At 38.5% G+C, this 19,351-nt stretch overlaps 1 protein-coding gene across 1 annotated transcript in view; it reads left to right on the top strand.

Moving 5' to 3' along the window:
• The first annotated feature begins 11,106 nt into the window (after window positions 1–11,106).
• Window positions 11,107–19,351, top strand: part of LOC126236732 (chromatin assembly factor 1 p55 subunit) — a 46,997-nt gene continuing 38,752 nt past the window's right edge. Inside the window, exons 1-2 of the mRNA XM_049946261.1 lie at window positions 11,107–11,205; window positions 17,698–17,845. Coding sequence (XP_049802218.1) covers window positions 11,187–11,205; window positions 17,698–17,845 — 167 coding nt within the window. The 5' untranslated portion in view covers window positions 11,107–11,186. The remainder of the gene's footprint in view (window positions 11,206–17,697; window positions 17,846–19,351) is intronic.

The raw sequence follows: 19,351 nt of genomic DNA, 5'->3' as shown, positions 1-19,351 counted from the left end.
CTATATGTGGAAATGATCACAATCCCAAATCAGCAAGCCACTGTTATTGCGGAAGCCATGATTCACAACTGGTTGCTCAATTTTGTTGTGTCTGGAATACTAATAATGGAAAGTGGGACAAATTTCATTTTGGACTTGATGAAACATCTGTGACATTTGCTAGAGTTTCGAAAATTTAAGGTTAGTCTGCTGCACCCACAGACCAACGATATAACAGAGTAGTGTGGGGAGAGAAAGTGGTCATAGTCCCTGTTCTCAGGTTGCTGTATATTAGGATAAGGATGAAGTGGATTCTAGTTGCGGCAGTGCGTAGAGTGCTGAGTTGCTATGTGAACTCTCACCATAATGACTAGGATATGCACGTGTCATTTGTTGTGGCAGATTACAACTCGAAGGTTCGCACTAGTACTGGGCTATCCCTGTACGAGTTGGTTAACAGAAAGAAGATACCATCACCATTTGATGTGACTGGATCAAAAATTGGCAAGGATAAAGAGCCAGTTTGTAATATCGAGAAAACATTAAGCGGGGAGGGAGGCATGTTCAGAAAACAAATTCGAAGGCAATAATAAAATGCATGAGGAAATTACCACATTGTAAGGGACGGCAGTGTGTAATGTTGTCAAGCCCATACACCCCAAAGTGTAAGACAACAAAGTTTGTTAGAAGGTACCAGCGATTGTACCAAGTGATAGGGGACTACCTCACCAGTCAACCTCAAGCTCCATTTCCCAACGAAACCAATGATTCTGGACGTCAACATCCATTTCAAGAGGCTCCAGTTCATTTCTAAGGGTATCAGAATCCAACCCTGAGAAGTAGGCAAGAAGAAGTAATTGGAAGAGCGATCATGAGGATGTATAGCATGACCCATACAAGACGTACAGTATGGACTGACGTCAGGTGGTAAGTGTACCTCTTCATATGTGGTAGTGTAGCCACAGTGTTCGGAGACTTAGGGGTACTATATGTAGTTCTTGGAAAGTAATATTTTGTTATGAGATGGTGTAGGAAATAAGTTTTGTATGCTGCAATAGTGTAATATTTGCATTAAGGTTTTACTGTCAATGCTTGTGTGAGAGAGATAACTGGTGACAACAGACTTTTCTGAAGAGGGAGGGGAGAGAAAGTGGTCATAGTCCCTGTTCTCAGGTTGCTGTATATTAGGATAAGGATGAAGTGGATTCTAGTTGCGGAAGTGCTTCACCACCTCACTGAGGGCGGAGTGGGTGGGGGGGGGTGGGGGGGGGGTGCTGCTGGATCAGCACCTGAAGAGTGGAGGAGTAGAGTGCTTTTTACCAGACAAGGAGATGTGATCACAGCCGTCAGAAGATGCTCTGACCAGTTTTTAACTCATGGGGGATGAAGAATGAAGTGAGAATATTGGAGGAAGTATTTTCTGGGCGACAATGAGAAGCAAAGAGCAAAGGTATACTCAGAGAAGAGTTAGTGGAGTATGGTAAATTGCATAAGTCATACGAAATTTATGGGAGCAAATTCTGCAGGCCATATATACACTAAAGCACCACAGAAACTAGTATAGGCATTTATATTCAAATAAAGAGATATGTAAATAGTCATAATATGGTGCTGCGGTCGGCAACGCCGATGTAAGGCAGCTGTCTGGCGCAGTTGTCAGATCGGTTACTGCTTCTCCAATGGCCAGTTATCAAGATTTGACTTTGAAGGTTGTGTAATACTTGGCACATGGGCGATGGGACACAACATCTCTGAGGTAGCAATGAAGTGAGGATTTTCCTGCACGACCATGTCATGAGTGTGCCATAAATATGAGAATCCGGTAAAACATAAAATCTGCGATATCGCTGCGGCCAGGAAAAGATCCTGCAAGAACGGGACCAATGACGACTGAAGAGAATCGTTCAGCGTGACAGAAGTGCAACCCTTCCTCAAACTGCTGCAAATTTTAGTGCTGGGCCATCAACCAGTGTCAGGATGTGAACCGTTCAACGAAATAACATCGATATGGGCTTTCAGAGTGGAAGGCCCATTCGTGTACCCATGATGACCGCATGACACAAAGTTTTACGCCTCGCCTGGACCCATCGACACCGACATTGGACTGCTGATGACTGGAAACATGTTACCTGGTCGGACGGGTCTCGTTTCAAATTGTATCGAGCAGGTGGTCGTGTGCGACGGGTATGGAGACAACCTTATGAATCCATGCACCCTGCATGTGAGCAAGGGAGTGTTCAAGATGGTGGAGGCTCTGTTATGTTGTAGGACGTGTGCAGCTGGAGTGATATGGGGCCCCTGATACATCTAGAGACGACTCTGACAGGTGGCACATACGTAAGCATCCTGTCTGATCACTCGCATCGATTCATCTCCATTGTGCATTGCGACGGACTTGAGCAATTCCAGTAGGATAGTGCAACACGCCACACGGCCAGAATTGTTACAGGGTGGCTCCAGGAACACTCTTCCGATTTTAAATTCTTCCGCTGGCCACCAAACATTCCAGACATGAACATAATTGAGAATATCTGGGATGCCTTGCAACGTGCTGATCAAAAGAGATCTCCTTCCCGTTGCACTCTTACGGATTTATAAACAGCTCTGCAGGAGACATGTTGTCAGTTCCCTCCAGCAGTACTTCAGACATTAGTCGAGTCCGTGCCACCGCGAACTGCGGCACTTCTGCATGCTCGTGGGGTCCCTGCACGATATTAGGCAGGTGTACGAGTTTCTCTGGCTCTTCAGTGTATGTGGTGCTCAATGCTTTGCGACAGGGCAAAAGTGGGAGAGAATCTTGACTGCAGACGACAGTGACGTCAGGGAGCTAAACAGGACCAAAGAGAGGGTCAAGGCAATACTTATTAGTATTATTATTCTCATCTCAGAAACATACATACAACACAGTTTACACAATTACTGACAGATCAAACCAGTTTACATAATCTATGATCAAAATTTGGCCACTTCCTGTGCATTTTCTGTTGCCTGGTGAAGGTCGTCTTTTATTCAGGTGGCTGGATACAGTCGACACTGAAGTATGTGTTGAACAGTCTGTTCTTCCCCACAGTCACATTGGGTTTTGTTTTCTTCAATGTATTTCCATTTCGCCAGGTTAGCCCTTGATCTGCCTACTCCTGACTTCAGCCTATTAAAGGACTTCCAGATTGGCCAATTCTCATCATGACCATGGGGTACAGATTCTGAGAACCTATTCTCAGCAGGAGGGTCAGATGAATCAGCCCTCCATAGTTGCAGCCTGGCTTCTTCATCAGTGGTTGTTAGGTTCTCTGATGTTCTCAGTAAACTTTTCCTCGACCTTTGTCGTTGTGGGTAGGGTTGTGCCCATGCATGGAACCTGTTTTTTCCTGCTCCAGTTTTGTTCTTTCTGTTTGGTGCTATTTCTCTTAGAACAGGAGGTGGTGCAATTCCTGCTAGTTCTTTCCCTGTTTGCTGCTACTTCTCTGAGAACTGGAGATGGTGCAATTCCTGCAAGATGGTAGAGATATTCGACTGGAGTCGACTTCAAGCAGCCTGTTATAATTCTGCATGTGTCATTTAGGGCGATATCCACCTGTTTAGCATGTGTTTACTTAGAACGAACTGGACATGCATACTCTGCAGCAGAGTGGCACAGTGCCATTGCAGAAGTTCAGATGGTTTCAGCTTGGCTGTCCCACTGTGATCCGACCAGCTTTCTCAGTAGGTTGTTCCTGGTGGAGACTTTTGAGCTGAAATTCATCTAGTGTTTTTTAAACGTTAGACACCTGTCAAGTGTTATTCCTAGGTATTTTGGAGTGTCACAGTCCCTAACCATTCTATCTCTAAATTGCAGGTGGTTTCCCAATTTCTCAGAAGAAAAACACATACTTATGTCTTTGATGGGTTTAGTTTAAGCTGGTTTGTTCTGTAGTGTTTTGACGCATCTTCTAAAGTACTCTTTAGGGCGATTTCTATTGAATCGAGGGCAATGGTGAAAGACAGTAAGGCATACCACATAACTAATGAGCTTGGAGCAGGTACTATTGATTAATACTTGCCTGTCATGGAAACTGACAAATGAGATAATGGAGTATGGAAAGGCATTAGTTGGCACTATGAACCAGGGTCTATGATTTATGCAGATCTGAGTAGGTGTATAGGATGCATGAGTTAACAGCTGTGAGGCTGCTGTAGTTGCTAGTGAACAGCATTTGGGATGTTTTATTAGTTAATACAGTTTTAAAAACAGATTAAAGCTACTGTTGCCTTGAGGTACTTTTTGTGCTTGCAAAAATCTCTTAACAAATAGTGCTAATATTATTACATTTCTTCTTTACCAGTGTTAAACACATATATATATATGACTGTTTTTATCACAGTCAATGAATAAAAAGGCTGACATGGAACTGTATTAATGACCAACATGTTACCATAGAGGCCCTGAAAAATATGTTACTTGGCTTGACTTCACAATATAACACATTAGTTTCCACTCAATAATCAAATTAATTGCATATGATCTATGGTACAATTTCCAAGCTAAGCTTATCTTCAAAAATTTCAGACTTACTTTCTTCCTCATTTAAATTTCATGACTTCTATTGAAAGGAACTAGAATCACTGAGTTTGTATTTGTTTATTTCAGTACAAGCAGGTTTTTGTAATAATTATTAAATGTAACCTATAAGCCCTTAAATTCAATAAATTATTAGAAGCAGAGCTATTCCTGAATATTAATTTACAGTTAGATGTTCTCCATATCACTGAGCACTAGCTAACAAAAGGGAAACATGAAAAAACACCAGTTGGAGAATACAGGGTGATTCAAAAAGAATACCACAACTTTAAAAATGTGTATTTAATGAAAGAAACATAATATAACCTTCTGTTATACATCATTACAAAGAGTATTTAAAAAGGTTTTTTTTTCACTCAAAAACAAGTTCAGAGATGTTCAATATGGCCCCCTCCAGACACTCGAGCAATATCAACCCGATACTCCAACTCATTCCACACTCTCTGTAGCATATCAGGCGTAACAGTTGGATAGCTGCTGTTATTTCTCGTTTCAAATCATCAATGGTGGCTGGGAGAGGTGGCCGAAACACCATATCCTTAACATACCCCCATAAGAAAAAATCGCAGGGGGTAAGATCAGGGCTTCTTGGAGGCCAGTGATGAAGTGCTCTGTCACGGGCTGCCTGGCGGCCGATCCATCGCCTCGGGTAGTTGACGTTCAGGTAGTTACGGACAGATAAGTGCCAATGTGGTGGCGCTCCATCCTGCTGAAATATGAATTGTTGTGCTTCTTGTTCGAGCTGAGGGAACAGCCAATTCTCTAACATCTCCAGATACTGTAGTCCAGTTACAGTACCACCTTCGAAGAAAAAGGGACCAAAAACTTTATTGCCTAAAATGGCACAGAAAACGTTCACCTTAGGCGAGTCACGTTCATACTGAGTTGTTTCCCGCGGATTCTCAGTGCCCCACATACAGACATTGTGATGGTTGACTTTCCCGTTAGTGTGGAAAGTTGCTTCATCACTAAACACAATCTTTGAAACGAAAGATTCATCTGTTTCCATTTGAGCAAGGATAAAATCACAGAAATCGATTCTTTTAATCTTATCAGCTGCAGACAGTGCTTGAACCAATTTCAGACGATAAGGTTTCATAACTAACCTTTTTCGTAGGACTCTCCATACAGTTGATTGTGGAATTTGCAGCTCTCTGCTAGCTCTGCGAGTCGATTTTCCTGGGCTGCGAACAAATGCTTGCTGGTTGCGTGCTACATTTTCATCACTCGTTCTCGGCCGTCCAGAACTTTTCCCTTTGCACAAACACCCATTCTCTGTAAACTGTTTATACCAACGTTTAATACACCACCTATCAGGAGGTTTAACACCATACTTCGTTCGAAATGCACGCTCAACAACTGTCGTCGATTCACTTCTGCCGTACTCAATAACACAAAAAGCTTTCTGTTGAGCGGTCGCCATCTTAGCATCAACTGACGCTGACGCCTAGTCAACAGCGCCTCAAGCGAACGAATGTACAACTAAATGAAACTTTATAGCTCCCTTAATTCGCCGACAGATAGTGCTTAGCTCTGCCTTTTGTCGTTGCAGAGTTTTAAATTCATAAAGTTGTGGTATACTTTTTGAATCACCCTGTATAATATACCTAGTTGTTCTTGTCGAAGGAGGTACAGCGACCTCTGTTAAAAAAGTGTGAACTACAAATGCTTCATAAACCATAATTATGTGCTAATAGAAAAAGATTTTGAACTTTCTTTAACTGTCTTGACAGACTCTGACATACTGATACTGAACATGTATAGAAGACCTTCTTATGGAAATCTCAGGACTTTCAGTCACTTCCCAGAAGCACTACTACCTGAATTCTGTGTATTCAATAAAATTTTGCTAATATATGGAGATTTTAATATTGACTTCCTTAAACCTAGGAAAAAAATAAGATCAGTTGCTAAATCAGCTCTTGATCAGGATGTCGTAAATGCAGATATACAATACTACTCAACTGAAATCATTAATATGGTTTACAGTGACCATGAGGACCAGATGCTAACAGTGAATTTAACTGTCCTATATAAAACAATGTCCTATAAACACTGCAATGCAAAGGCTGTTTAATGATGAACATATAAGGCCTTTTAATTATCTTTTAAAGGCTGGACAAAAGTATATGAAGAAAATGACATTAACAGTATGTTTAATTCGTTTCATGAAAAATTTCTTCACTATTTAAATAGTGCAATCCATTGAAGTCGAAGAGAATTGAAAGAAACGCAAATTCGTAGGTGACAAAATGGATAAAAATTTGTAGCCAAATCAAGCTCTATGTGAAGAGCTACATGAAAGACCATGAAGATGATGATTAGATTAGAACATACTGTTAAGTCTTACTGTGCTGTCTACAAGGTAGTCAGACAACAAGCAAAAAATCTACTGAGACTGAAGAGAGCCTATCAGAACCACAGAAAAACTGAAAACAATCAACAAACAGATTGTTGTGTTTGTGGTTAGACACTGCAAAGATAAAATATTACCCTGGTGTTATTGAAAGTCTTATCAATGGTGGTGCAGCTGTAAATATCTTGACACCCTCTCTTCACAATTGGAAATGACCTGTAAAATGGGATGAAATAACTGAATGTATAAACTCCTCAAACTAGTGAAGGGAAAGAGGCATTGTTTTCAGTGCCAGAGTTGATCGTAGGTGATGAGTTTGTAACAAATATTTCCTACTTTAGTCACTAATACTTTGACACACCAGCATATCTAATGAAACATTGGCCATTTCTTTGATAACAAAACAAAGCTAAATTTTATTCTTGCTTGTTACTTTTTTACATCTCAAGTTAAAAAAAATAGTTGTGCTACCCAGAATTTTTATTATTTTTGTCCTTTTAATAGTAAGAAGTGCATAAATGTTGGTTTATAGTGGTTCTATAACATTATAAAATAAATTTTAAAGAGGATGTCATTGCCCCAGGCTGTTGTCCTGTCTTAAAATAATGTTTATATTATGTAAGCCACTCTATGGGCTACTGTGCTCCAATTTTTAAAACATTATAACATGTCGTTGTATGTTATTGGATGGTTTTTAAAATATTTTACAACAGACTAACATCATAAGTTATTTTACAAAACTATTATGCACTATGCGATTTTGTTTGAAAAACTATCGAGAACTGGAGCAAAGTAGCCCACAGTAATTACAAAAAATACAGATACATAGCTCCCTTGGAGACAGAAACATAGTCCTGCAAGCATCTGACAGCGAAATTTTTATTTTAACTACAGAACTAATCGAAATTTCAAAAGGCAAATGAAACATCACATCGGAAGATGTTAATATTAATTGTGTTAAAAGATTTTCATGCATAATTTAATTAAATGTAAAAACTGCCCAATACACAGATAAAAACTGAAATTCAATAAGAATTGTAATGAAGATGCAGAATTCTTAAATTTGTATAAAGAAGAAACATAAAGCCTTAATAATGTATTGTGGAGTAGTAAGGGCTTGATACAAGTAAGTAACTGCATTAATCTCAGATATGGTATTCATGATATTCCAAACAGTGCCAAAACATCTGCTTTGCGTTTTACCCCAGATCACATAAGAAACAGATTGACCATCCTTACGGCGGAACAGGCAACCATAAAAATAGTTTTCCCGTCGGTCAACAGATGTCGCAGGCGACGCTACAATGCTAACTGACCTGTCCATGTCGCGGAATTGGCAACGCTGCACCTTCGGGGACGTGAATGACGCTGATTTGTGTTCGGCTAGAGCGCTGCGCGCGAATTGCATTGGTCACACAGCTGACTGTAGACCTTGATCGGCTATGGTTTTTCCCGAGTTTTCAATCGAAGAATGTAGATTAGCTCCTGTAATTCTACAAACCAAGTTTATTTCTACTGTAGGGATACTTCTCACAATCATATGCGAAATGAAATAAATGGAAAGTAACACACAAATATTTCTCGTGAGTTACTGTTTAAATGCAGACTGTATTGCAGTCGCATAGGTTTTACACTCGCCTTCCATGCTGTCTATTTCCTTTTTGTTATACAGCTCTTCTGATCCTGATTATGGTGGTAAAAAAGATCTCCACGTGCAGGTTAACATTAGAAAATTTTCAAAATCTTCTCAATGTCTTTCAAATATAATCCGTTAATTTACTGACAAATATTGCACTGAGCAGTGGGTTTCGCGTCCTGACATTACCGATATAATTATTTTCCTACGCCACTTTGTTTGCTTTGTCAAAACCAGTGGGCAAAATAATCTTATCTCAATATCAAAGATTTACTTCGTAGCTGTAACTAGAAGTCTGCACGGACAGGAAAAATGCCGCCGTCCGTATGAGCACCACATCCAGAAGATCATTATCCAAATCTGTCAAGTTGCTTATCCGCATTCTGAGATATTAACGTTTTGTGAAGCAGTTTAACCAACCACTGCTCTGAAAAGAGACTTGTGCCTGGCCTGAATTTTTGTCTGCTGATTTCCGCACTCGGTTGTGATGCGAGTTAAGGCTGGAGATATTTCAGTGACAGTCATTTCAAATTTGAATTCTTTTACTTTGCATGTAACTTATCGTAAATGATATAAGAGTGGCACAAAACGATGAATTTTGGATTGTTGTTGAAATGGGGCTGCAAACGCTGTAATATACAAACGAAAGCGTGTTTTTCGAGCATATTTTGGCGGTATCAACTTTGAAGAGCCACAGACGACAAACCATAATTATGTTAAAAATTTACGCTTTTATCTGCAACACAGTTACACGCATTATCTCAGCGGAGTGCAGAGTACACAGATCAACATTAGCACTCTTCATTTCATAGTGCATTTCAACTTTTTGTACTCTGTTTCACAGATATGTTTCTAACTATTCGTTTGGAGTTCCTGTTTACTAGCTACCTGTCTAAGGAGTGTGGTGCGTTCAAGAACATCAAAAGCTGTAGACAGGTATAAAACAATACCAGTAGTAATTTCTTTATTATCTAATGATTTTAAGGTAGTGTTGGGATAGTCATACGCTACTGTGATTATTGTTTTTGCATTTTAAATCCCTAGTGGTGTTCCTGTACTAAAGAGAATTTGTTAATAGAACATTCCTATCCAGTTTAAAACAATTTCTCAGATATTTTTGAAAGTGTGCTGAGTTGTGCAACTGGCTTGTAATTAGCTACATCATTTTCAGGTCCCTTTTATGGAGTGGGGTAACTTCAGCAACTTTCTGGAGGTCAGGGAAAACTCCATTACTAAAAGATGCATTAATTATATGACTTAGTGGTTCAAAAATATATTCCCAACTTTTATTTTCAGTTATATCTGGTATATTGTCACTGCCACTGGAGTATTTATTTTTTTGTCTTTATATCACCGTGAGCGCTTCAGTCTTCTAGTCATTTTGGAGGAACATACATGATTTCATGGCTGTCACATGTGTTGTGTGTTGAGGACTGGCTCTATGGCAGTTCTTCTTTATCGGGTTTCCAGCTATATTACGGAGATAGTAATTAAAAGCAATTACTATCTGTTTTAGTTCTCATGTCAACTCATCATTTAGATTTAGTTTTAAAGTTTTGTTTTTAGTGTGTTGCTTGTTGTTAGTTTCATTTTTCACAACTTTCAAAATGCCTTTCATTTTAGTATTAGATTCTATTTTTAAAGTTACTATTATATAATTTTTTCGTGATTTGATTCCTTCTGTTCGATTCTCAGTCTTTGTCTGAAATTTCGTCAAGAATTTGTTTTTCTAATAGGTCTTTGTCACTAGAATAATCAAGCACTGTATGGATTTTTCCTTTATGAAGTTATTTACTAGTTCTTGACATTAGTTTAGGAACACGTTGTAACATTTCAAGCAAGTGTTCCATTTCTTATGAATTACATGCATTCTTTCATATTTTCATTGCTGAAAATTGTATATTGGCAAGGTCCTAACTCTCATTTGCATTCGTACAATACTACAAGAATGTTAATATCTTAACAATATTCATTTTCAAATAATAAGATTCATTCCAAGCTGTATCAAGTCTAAAATGAAGCAATGAAACTACTGTGGAGTTACTTTGATCCGCTTTATCCATGGTACAAAGTTCTCCATTTTCCCATAAAATAACCTCCAAGGCTGTTTTCGATCATATAGTGATAAATAGCGTGTTAGTTACAAGTTTGTGGCTGTGATTTAGACAATGACTAATTTCTATACAGAAATGAAGGTCATTTGCCTTCTGTTTACCTTTTTTTCTGGTAACAAAATACCACTTTTTCTGTGACAAAAATTACCTCATAATTCAGTAGCACAAATGTGGTTGGCAGAAAATATCCAAGATAGCGAGTGGCAGAATAACTCAAACATATGAGCTAGTAGACCATTAACTATTGTACAGAATCAAAACTGTTCCGAAATTTTTACTGAAGTAGGTACTATGCAGAATTAAATATTCTTTCAGAGTTGGAGCCAAATTACTTCCCTAGGACAAAGTAGCCTCTCTGTACGGTATGATTTTATCGTGTCATCTACTGCTAGGGGAAGACAGCTTTGGCTTTGTGAACTCAACGTTGGTAGAATGAAACACGCCCGCAAAGATACTAGTACAGCTTGATTGTGAACGCGCCCTACATACATTTGGCGCGGTACGGAGAACAGTTTGTTGTTTGGTTTGGCAAATATAGCGGCAATGGGTGATAAGGATGGAGGTGAAGAAAAGTGCTTTCAAATATGTGTGCTAGTTTTTTGTTTCTGTAGATAGAGCGTTGATAAGCTTGTTTTTGCTTTTTGATTATAATTTAAGTGTCTACCGGCATTCACATTGCTGTTTACTGACGTGATGTGGAGAGCAATCATTGCTTCATTATTTCCTTGTAACCTTATTAATCCAGCGCAACTAATATGACTGCCTGGTATCATGATATTTTTTATATGTTTTTTGTCTGTTGACGTTTCTTACGCATATAATATAAAAGTTTGAAGCTAGCAAAAACTAGTACTTGTTACTCATGACTCGTGTGGTTGACAGTGACAGAGGAGCACTCGTTTGGAAGTTCTTCGATATATTTAATCATTTGAGGAAGCCTAATTTGTCACTGTTAAGTCATGAGGCATCTATAACTAGACATTTATTTTTTCTAGTAAAAAGCTGTGTAGGTCCTATTAGTTTCTTTGGATTTGATTAGTTTCTCTTTTTGTGGTCTGCATTACAAAAGTTCTTTTTATCTATTAGTACTGGTTTTGGTTTTCTTCAAACTTGCCGTAATTTAAAAAAATAGACAAAGTTAATAATGACATCTTTATCTGTGGTGATGTGTAGTTAAGGGATACTTTGTCCACAATGCTCTTCAATTCGATTTTAGATGAAGCCAACCATAAGCGACATATATCTGGAGAGTGAATGGGAAGTTCTAGCGCAATTGACTGTTTGAGATTAACAAATCGAGAATTGAATATGCCCACTTCACAAAGAGGGCAAGTAACCTTGATAATATTGCGTTTAGGTTTTGGCTTGTAATAAGTATGTAGGCTCCTAGTTAAAAATATTTAAGCCCACACATCAACAAAAGAAACTCTGCAGTGAAGTAAAGGTCCCTACATCTAATACCAGCAGATACCAAGCGGGTTGGATGGGGGGGGGGGAGGAGGAGGAGGAGGAGGAATAATCCTTCCTAGCTATTAAACCAGCAGCTATTAATGAACATATTGAAAATTCTTACTAGGGCTGTGACCACTTGTGCATGTGAACCATGTGGCAGTAACCAGTGCTGATGGACAACAGCTATAAATATTTTACATGAATCTTGCAAAAACGTGTTCAGAGTGACTGTATACGGAGAATATGATTTAGCACAGCTGGCATGAGCATAATGAATAGTGGAAGAATAACATGCTGGGACCTTTCCGATAATGACTGATTGAAGGACAATGAAAAGGGTTCTATACTGTTGGCCAATTTGGAGAAAGAAGACATTGAAAGTGATGAATAGCTAATGTGGTGGAGTACTAAAATTGTGTAAGTTTCAGTGGATAACGATTGTAGGGCAGGTCAGGATGGAGACATGTTATTGAAAAATTTAACCCTTTAACACCGATGCAAGGTACAAATGCTGTAATAACATCCTGAAATCTCCAAATTTAAGATGATTGCATTTATAATGGTTACTGGTAATGACAGAATATCTGGCAGCTGTAAATATAATGCATGTGCACACACAGCATTGTAGGGGTCATTTGGAATAATTTGGGCATAAGGAAACAGAACTATTTGAGTTTAATGGTTCTGTAACTTACTCCCGAGACACAATTTTGCTGTCAGTTCTTTGTATGTTAGCTGTGTGACTTTCTTGAATGATTCTATTGCATTTTCAAGCATGGTGATTCTTTCCCTTAATAATAACCCATGGATGGGAGAAATTTTGGTATAATGTGTATTCAAGTAAATATACTTCATTGTCCTGTTATACCACAGTTACCCCAGACATATGTAAGAATAGGACCATGAACCCACGACGGAGTACAAATAAGTTTCCAAAAAGTTTGAAGAATCAGCAGTGAGTCAAAAGACAAACGGATAATTCTACTTCATACTGTTAAAGTGAATTTGAAATATCTCCATTACAATTGGGTTCACTCAATGCTTCAAACATTTTTTGTAAATGAATCCATCTCTTCAGGAAAATGGAATGATAACCATCCCTCTTGCACCTGGATAAGAACTTCCTGGAATATTAGTTATTAGGTTAGCTTGTGTGGATCTTGTGCTGTTACCTGTTTCTGTAATACTCCAGTCAGTCACCAAACATGTTTTTGTAATGCAGCGCAACCCATGATCCTCTTATTTCTGAATTTTAGTTAATTCTTGTATGATAACCAGAGATTTCTTCTTCGTCTTCAGTTCCATCATTTCCGTCACTAGGTCCAGGAAAGACTGCCTTGGTATTTTGTTTGTAATATTGAATATTTTAGCAGCAGGATACTTGGACTTTAGTTTTTTTAACTACTTTTCTGGCCTTTTCAAGATTTGAATCTTATGTGGATGTCCATTCTATAATATATGCTCGTGGCATGATCTAGAAACGAAAACAGAGACCATTGTTCACCATGAACTACAATTATACCCAGATTACCTCACATTAATTGTAATTTACTACCATACTATTAGTGATATATTACAGATGTTATTAAAATTATGTTGAAAACATGTGTAAGGTGTACACATTTGAATTTGATTACTATATCACAGCTGTTTTCTCAACAGCACCTCTTCAACTACAGTTGTATGTCTTCATTGCATTGTTATGAAAAACAAGCAGGTATTTCAAAATGGCATTATTACTGTGCCCAACACATTATTACCACATATTGTAGCCAACGGGAAATGCAGAATAATTATTAAATTTGAGTATGTGGGAAGGTTATATTAGGTATTAGGAAAAAATTGTCATTAACTCTCAGATTACCTCACAATACTCAAAATTATCGCAGCTGACGCTATTTACTCAAATTGTTTTAGAAAGGTGTGGTTATATATAATTAAAAACAGATAATTATGTTGTAACAATAAGAATTTTACAGTTGTACAGTAACACTTATTGTTTGCTATAATCCAGTGTTGCCCTGGGAAGAATTCTGTCTTTTGTGTCGTTGATGAGCCCATATTGCAAACAGTTTTTGCATGTAAATGAGGTAGACTTTTCTTAGTTTAGAAACTATACTGTTGTTTCCTGTTCAGAAACTTCTTGCTATGTTGTAGCTAGACCAGTGATTTGAAATGGTGTATATCTCAAAAGTCCTTTTTTTAAAAAACTTCTATCACTATGCTCTTACTAGGCCTACATCAATTTTTTTAGCACTGCATGTCAGTTAAGTTCCTTTTAGCTGGCTCAATGAATGTTAGCTGTTCAAGGCCAAATAAATAAAAGAATAAATAAATAATAGTGTAGGTCTTAGAGAGGCGTGCAAGATGTTCTGTGATTGCTGATAGACTATGGATGTGGAGTGTTACTCAGACTTCATACTCTGCAATGAGGTGATAAAGACTACACAAACACCCAGTCAGGCTGGTGAATTATTGATCATCTGCCACTGATTTCTCATGACGTGTTAGTATTTAATATTTACTGCAGCAATCAGCAAAGCATTTAATTGGTATTCTTAAGTTTTTCATGAAAACGAGGGCCGTTTGGGATTTGTCAGGCAGGAAATGGAGCATTATGTGTGAATCTTAATTTGTGTTTTGCCCAGAGGCAAAGACTAAATTTAGTTTACATGAATGACACACATCAGCATGAATTTTCCAACTTAGTTTTACCATTGAGCACAGCAGTTATTTCAGGGTCTATTCTGATGAATGTGAGCATGGGGAAGTACAAAGTTGCTTAGTCATAAATTTGTGAATGTCCTGAAGATAATTTTTGGATGGTGAACTATATGCAGTCCTAACACTGTTGCAGGTGTTAAGATTGCATAATAAGATGCCTTCTACTCGGTTTCCCTACTTCTTGTTGTTAGGCTTTACGACTTTGTTCCCAGCAGATAAATGTCTGTATTTGGGGAAACAATTTGCTGATTCCAGTTAGGTGTAAAAGTTCATTGTAGTGATTTGCCATCCCCCTGCACTTTGTGAACAGGGTTTTGTGGCTGTTGTGGGGGTAGGTAAGTCTCTTGAATGCAGTCACTTTAACCAGACTTTGTGCACTGTGAAGAAATTTAGCTTGAGTTTCCCTTAGGCTAGAAGACGCTGCTGATATACAGAATTGTGACATACTAATTTCAGTATAATATTTTGTCAGTTATAGATTTTGACAAATTTGTGTAGGAAATTCATATATTCAAGAGGAGAAATTGACTCAGATATATAGTGTTTGTGGAATTAGAGAAAGCTTTTGACAATATTGACTGGAATACTCATTGAAATTCTGAAGGTAGCAGGGGTAAAATAGAGGGAGTGAAAGGCTATTTATAACTTGTACTAAAACCAGACAGCAGGTATGAGTTGAGAGGCATGAAAGGCAAGCAGTGGCTGAGAAGGGAGTGAGACAGGGTTCAAGCCTATCCCCAATGTTATTCAATCTGTACATTGAGCAAGCAATAAAGAAAACCAAAGAAAAATTTGCAGCAGGGCTTAGTTTGTAGAGTAGAGAAGAAAGTTTTGCCAGCAAAGGACCTGGAAGAGCAATTGAACGGAATACAGTGTCTTGAAATGATGATATAATATTAACATAAGCAAAATTGAGACAAGGATAATGGAATGTAGTCTAATTAAATCAGGTGATGCCAAAGGAATTAGATTAGGAAAGAGACAAATTAAAAGAAGAGTTTTGCTGTTTGAGTAGCAAAATAACTGATGATGGCCAAATTAGAGACGATATAAAATGTAGACTGGCAGTGAGAAAAAGTGTTGCTGAAGGAGAGAATTTTGTTTACATCGAATATGCATTTGTTAGTGTTTGTTCTGAAGGTATTTGTCTGGAGTGTAGCCTTCTATGGAAGTGAAACATGGACAGTAAACAGTTTAGGCAAGAACAGAATAGAGGTTTTTGAAATGTGGAGCTACAGAAGAGTGCTCAAGATAAGATGGGTATGTCATGTAACTAGTGAGGAGGTATGGAAGAGAGTTGAGAGACAAGAAATTTGAGGCACAATAGGGATTGGTTGAGAGGACTCATTCCGAGGCATCAAGGGATCCCTAACTTAGTATTGGAAGAAACAATAGAGGGAGACCAAGAGATGAATACAGTAAGCAGGTTCAGAAGAATGTAGGTTGCACAGGATAGAGTAGCAAGGAATGCTGCATCAAACCAGTCTTTTGACTTAAGACAACAGCAACCACAACTTAAACCATTGGTAATGGGGAATGTGGAGGTTACATTAGTGATATTGACCAAGAAAGCATTTTTCGAAATTGAACCCCTGACAGTGTAAATTTGATTATCAAATACATATAATAGATTGCAATGAATACAATTAGTTTTTGAAAATATAATGCAGTTAAATTGATGAAAGAAACTACCTATTACGTGGCAGCAGGAGAAGACACTTGTGAAAGTATTGAAATTAGCAAGTTTTCAGAGACACTGGTGCCTCCTTCTGCAGAAGGGTTGAAGGGAAAGGAAGAGGGAAACAATAGAGGGAGAAAATGATTGATGAGGTTTAGGAAATGGATTTTGGAAGAGTCACCCAGAACTTCAGGTCAGGGGACTTACTACATGGTACGAGAAGGAAAGATCAGGCTTTCCATCTCACCCCCTCTGGCATTTCCTAAATCTCAACAGTCTTTCGCTTCCACCCCTCTTCCTTCCCCTTAAACCTCTGTGCCAGGAGGAGCCGTTAACTCCGAAAGCTTGCAAATTTCAACCTAAACCTATTCTCCAGAATGAGAATTCTCACTCTGCAGCGGAGTGTGCACTGATATGAAACTTCCTGGCAGATTAAAACTGTGTCGGACCGAGACTCGAACTCGGGACCTTTCCTTTCGCTGGCAATTGCTCTACCAACTGAGCTACCCATGCACGACTCACGACCCGTCCTCACAGCTTTACTTCTGCCAGTATCTCGTCTCCTACCTTCCAAACTTTACAGAAGTTCTTCTGCGAACCTTACACCTATTCTATTTGTTCATCATTAATCTTCTGTTACTACTCCAGCAGCCAGCTTCTGCATCATAGTGATATATGTGGGAATACAGCCAGTTTTATAGAAAGACTGTATCAATGAGCTTAGCCTCTCTCTCTCTCTCTCGCTCTCTCTCTCTCTCTCGCTCTCACTGTGTGTGTGTGTGTGTGTGTGTGTGTGTGTGTGTGTGTGTGTGTGTGTGTGCACTTGTAAATTGTGAGCGAACTGAATTTTATGGCTGGCTTTTCATGCACAAAATTATTTTAATGAGAGCACTAGTGTTACTGTCAAGTGCACATATCATAAATACCATAATTTTCTTGTAATTTTACAGAATAGACCTCTATTTGCTAATTTACACTCAGTATTATTACCACAAATATCCTATGCATGGTGTTCTTCCTGTTGAGGAGGGGGGGGGGGGGCATGAAGATGAATTGCAGACAGTATTAGTTAATGTTGGTTTCTAAATTATTCCCTTTGTAAGATATTTCTTGTTATGTACTAGTTTTGCTGTACAGATAAATTGTTATTGTATGATGTTAAATTTTTATCTTATTGTGTGTGTTGTTTTATGTTGACAGAAACCTTTGATGATGCTGTGGAGGAGAGAGTTATTAATGAGGAATATAAGATCTGGAAGAAAAATACACCTTTCTTATATGATCTTGTGATGACTCATGCTTTAGAATGGCCATCGCTGACTGCTCAATGGTTGCCAGATGTGACAAGGTAACTTCAAATGATAGTGTAAAGCTTCTTGGTTCTATCCGTTTGATGAACTGTTTTGTCTATCAAAAGGAAAGTTCATTGAGACATGATTTTTGGCCTTCACTTACTTTTAGGAGACAAAATGTTTATTAAAGCTGATGCCACACAGAAAATAGGCAATATATCCAAGCTGTAGGAACTATTTGTACATTCCTTGGGAAGTGAAAGGTATAGTTTGAGGAAGGTTAAAAAGGAAGGACATGTTACCCAGATCCCAATATTAGAGGGACCCACCTGTTGTGAGGATGAAGGGAAATGAAATATCTTCTTGCATATCATCTGTAGTTAGAAACAGGGAGGGAGGAAAATGATATGGGTACACATAGTAAAACCTCTACCACACTCTGTATGTTAGCTTGCAGAGGACATACCTTACATCCCAAGTACTAAATTTTCTTATGCCATTACCTGTGATACTGCTTTGTTTATAACCATAATTGTAATCACACATCGCTGATAATAGTCTCCGGACTTGGCTTTATCATTAGTGCCCAGTGCTTGTTAGCATTTTTATTACGTCAGGTAACGTTTATATGCTCCACAAAAAGGAACAATAAGATGTAGATTGGAAACCTTAAATTGCTGAATAAAAGCAGATAAACGCCAGAAATACTTAGGCTTGCACAATGGGAGTTGAAGAATTAGCACTCTGTTCATTATTCCAAGGTGGAGCACGAGCTTGGACTGAGCAAGGACTGGATGTTGTTTCACAAAGCAGTCATACCATTGTTCACTTCAAGCAAATTAAATAAAACAAATGAAGTTTAAATCTGGAAAATGTGAATATATACACTGCCTGAAGAAGAAAAGGCATCTAGAAGGCATTGTATGTCAGTGTAACTACGCACAATTGACTGCTATGTAAAGGATTAGAGTTGCAAGTCTGATGGTTGAACAACCACCAGGTTGCAGTTGTATTGTTAAAATTAAACGATCAGTGTGAAGGGGACAGATGTTGCGTAATTGTTGAGAAGGTGTTACTGGCACATAGTAACCCCTCCAAATCTGTGCTTGCTAACCAAGGACAAGTAATGGGCTCCCTTCAGCTTTGTCATCCTGCACCATTCTTAGACTGGTGGCAGCCAGACTAGGATAATTATCACATCTATAAGTTGCCATAACAAAATACAAATAGATGAATTTGGAGTGGAACGGTGACCACGAAACATGGACTGATAATGAATAGTGTTTGTTCAGCGAATCATGGCTCTGCAGTACTTTGGATGACTGGTGGGGAGGTCCTATTCTTCGAATGTTTTGGAGAGGTGCATGATATTCCTGGCATCAGGGTGTCTGGAGCCATTTTGTATGACCTCAGGTCATGGCTAAAAGTGAATGAGGGGAACTAACACCACAAAGGTACATCATGCCTCCTCATACTACTAAGGAAGGTGTTGTCTTCAGGGAAAACAACAAATCTTAGATTCTAAGACTCGTAGTGTGAAATGTTAGAGATTTTGTTATCAG

The sequence above is a fragment of the Schistocerca nitens genome, chromosome 2 (genome assembly GCF_023898315.1).
Source record: "Schistocerca nitens isolate TAMUIC-IGC-003100 chromosome 2, iqSchNite1.1, whole genome shotgun sequence".
Classification (NCBI taxonomy): Eukaryota; Metazoa; Arthropoda; class Insecta; order Orthoptera; family Acrididae; genus Schistocerca; species Schistocerca nitens.
This window is presented reverse-complemented; position numbering and strand designations above follow the sequence as displayed.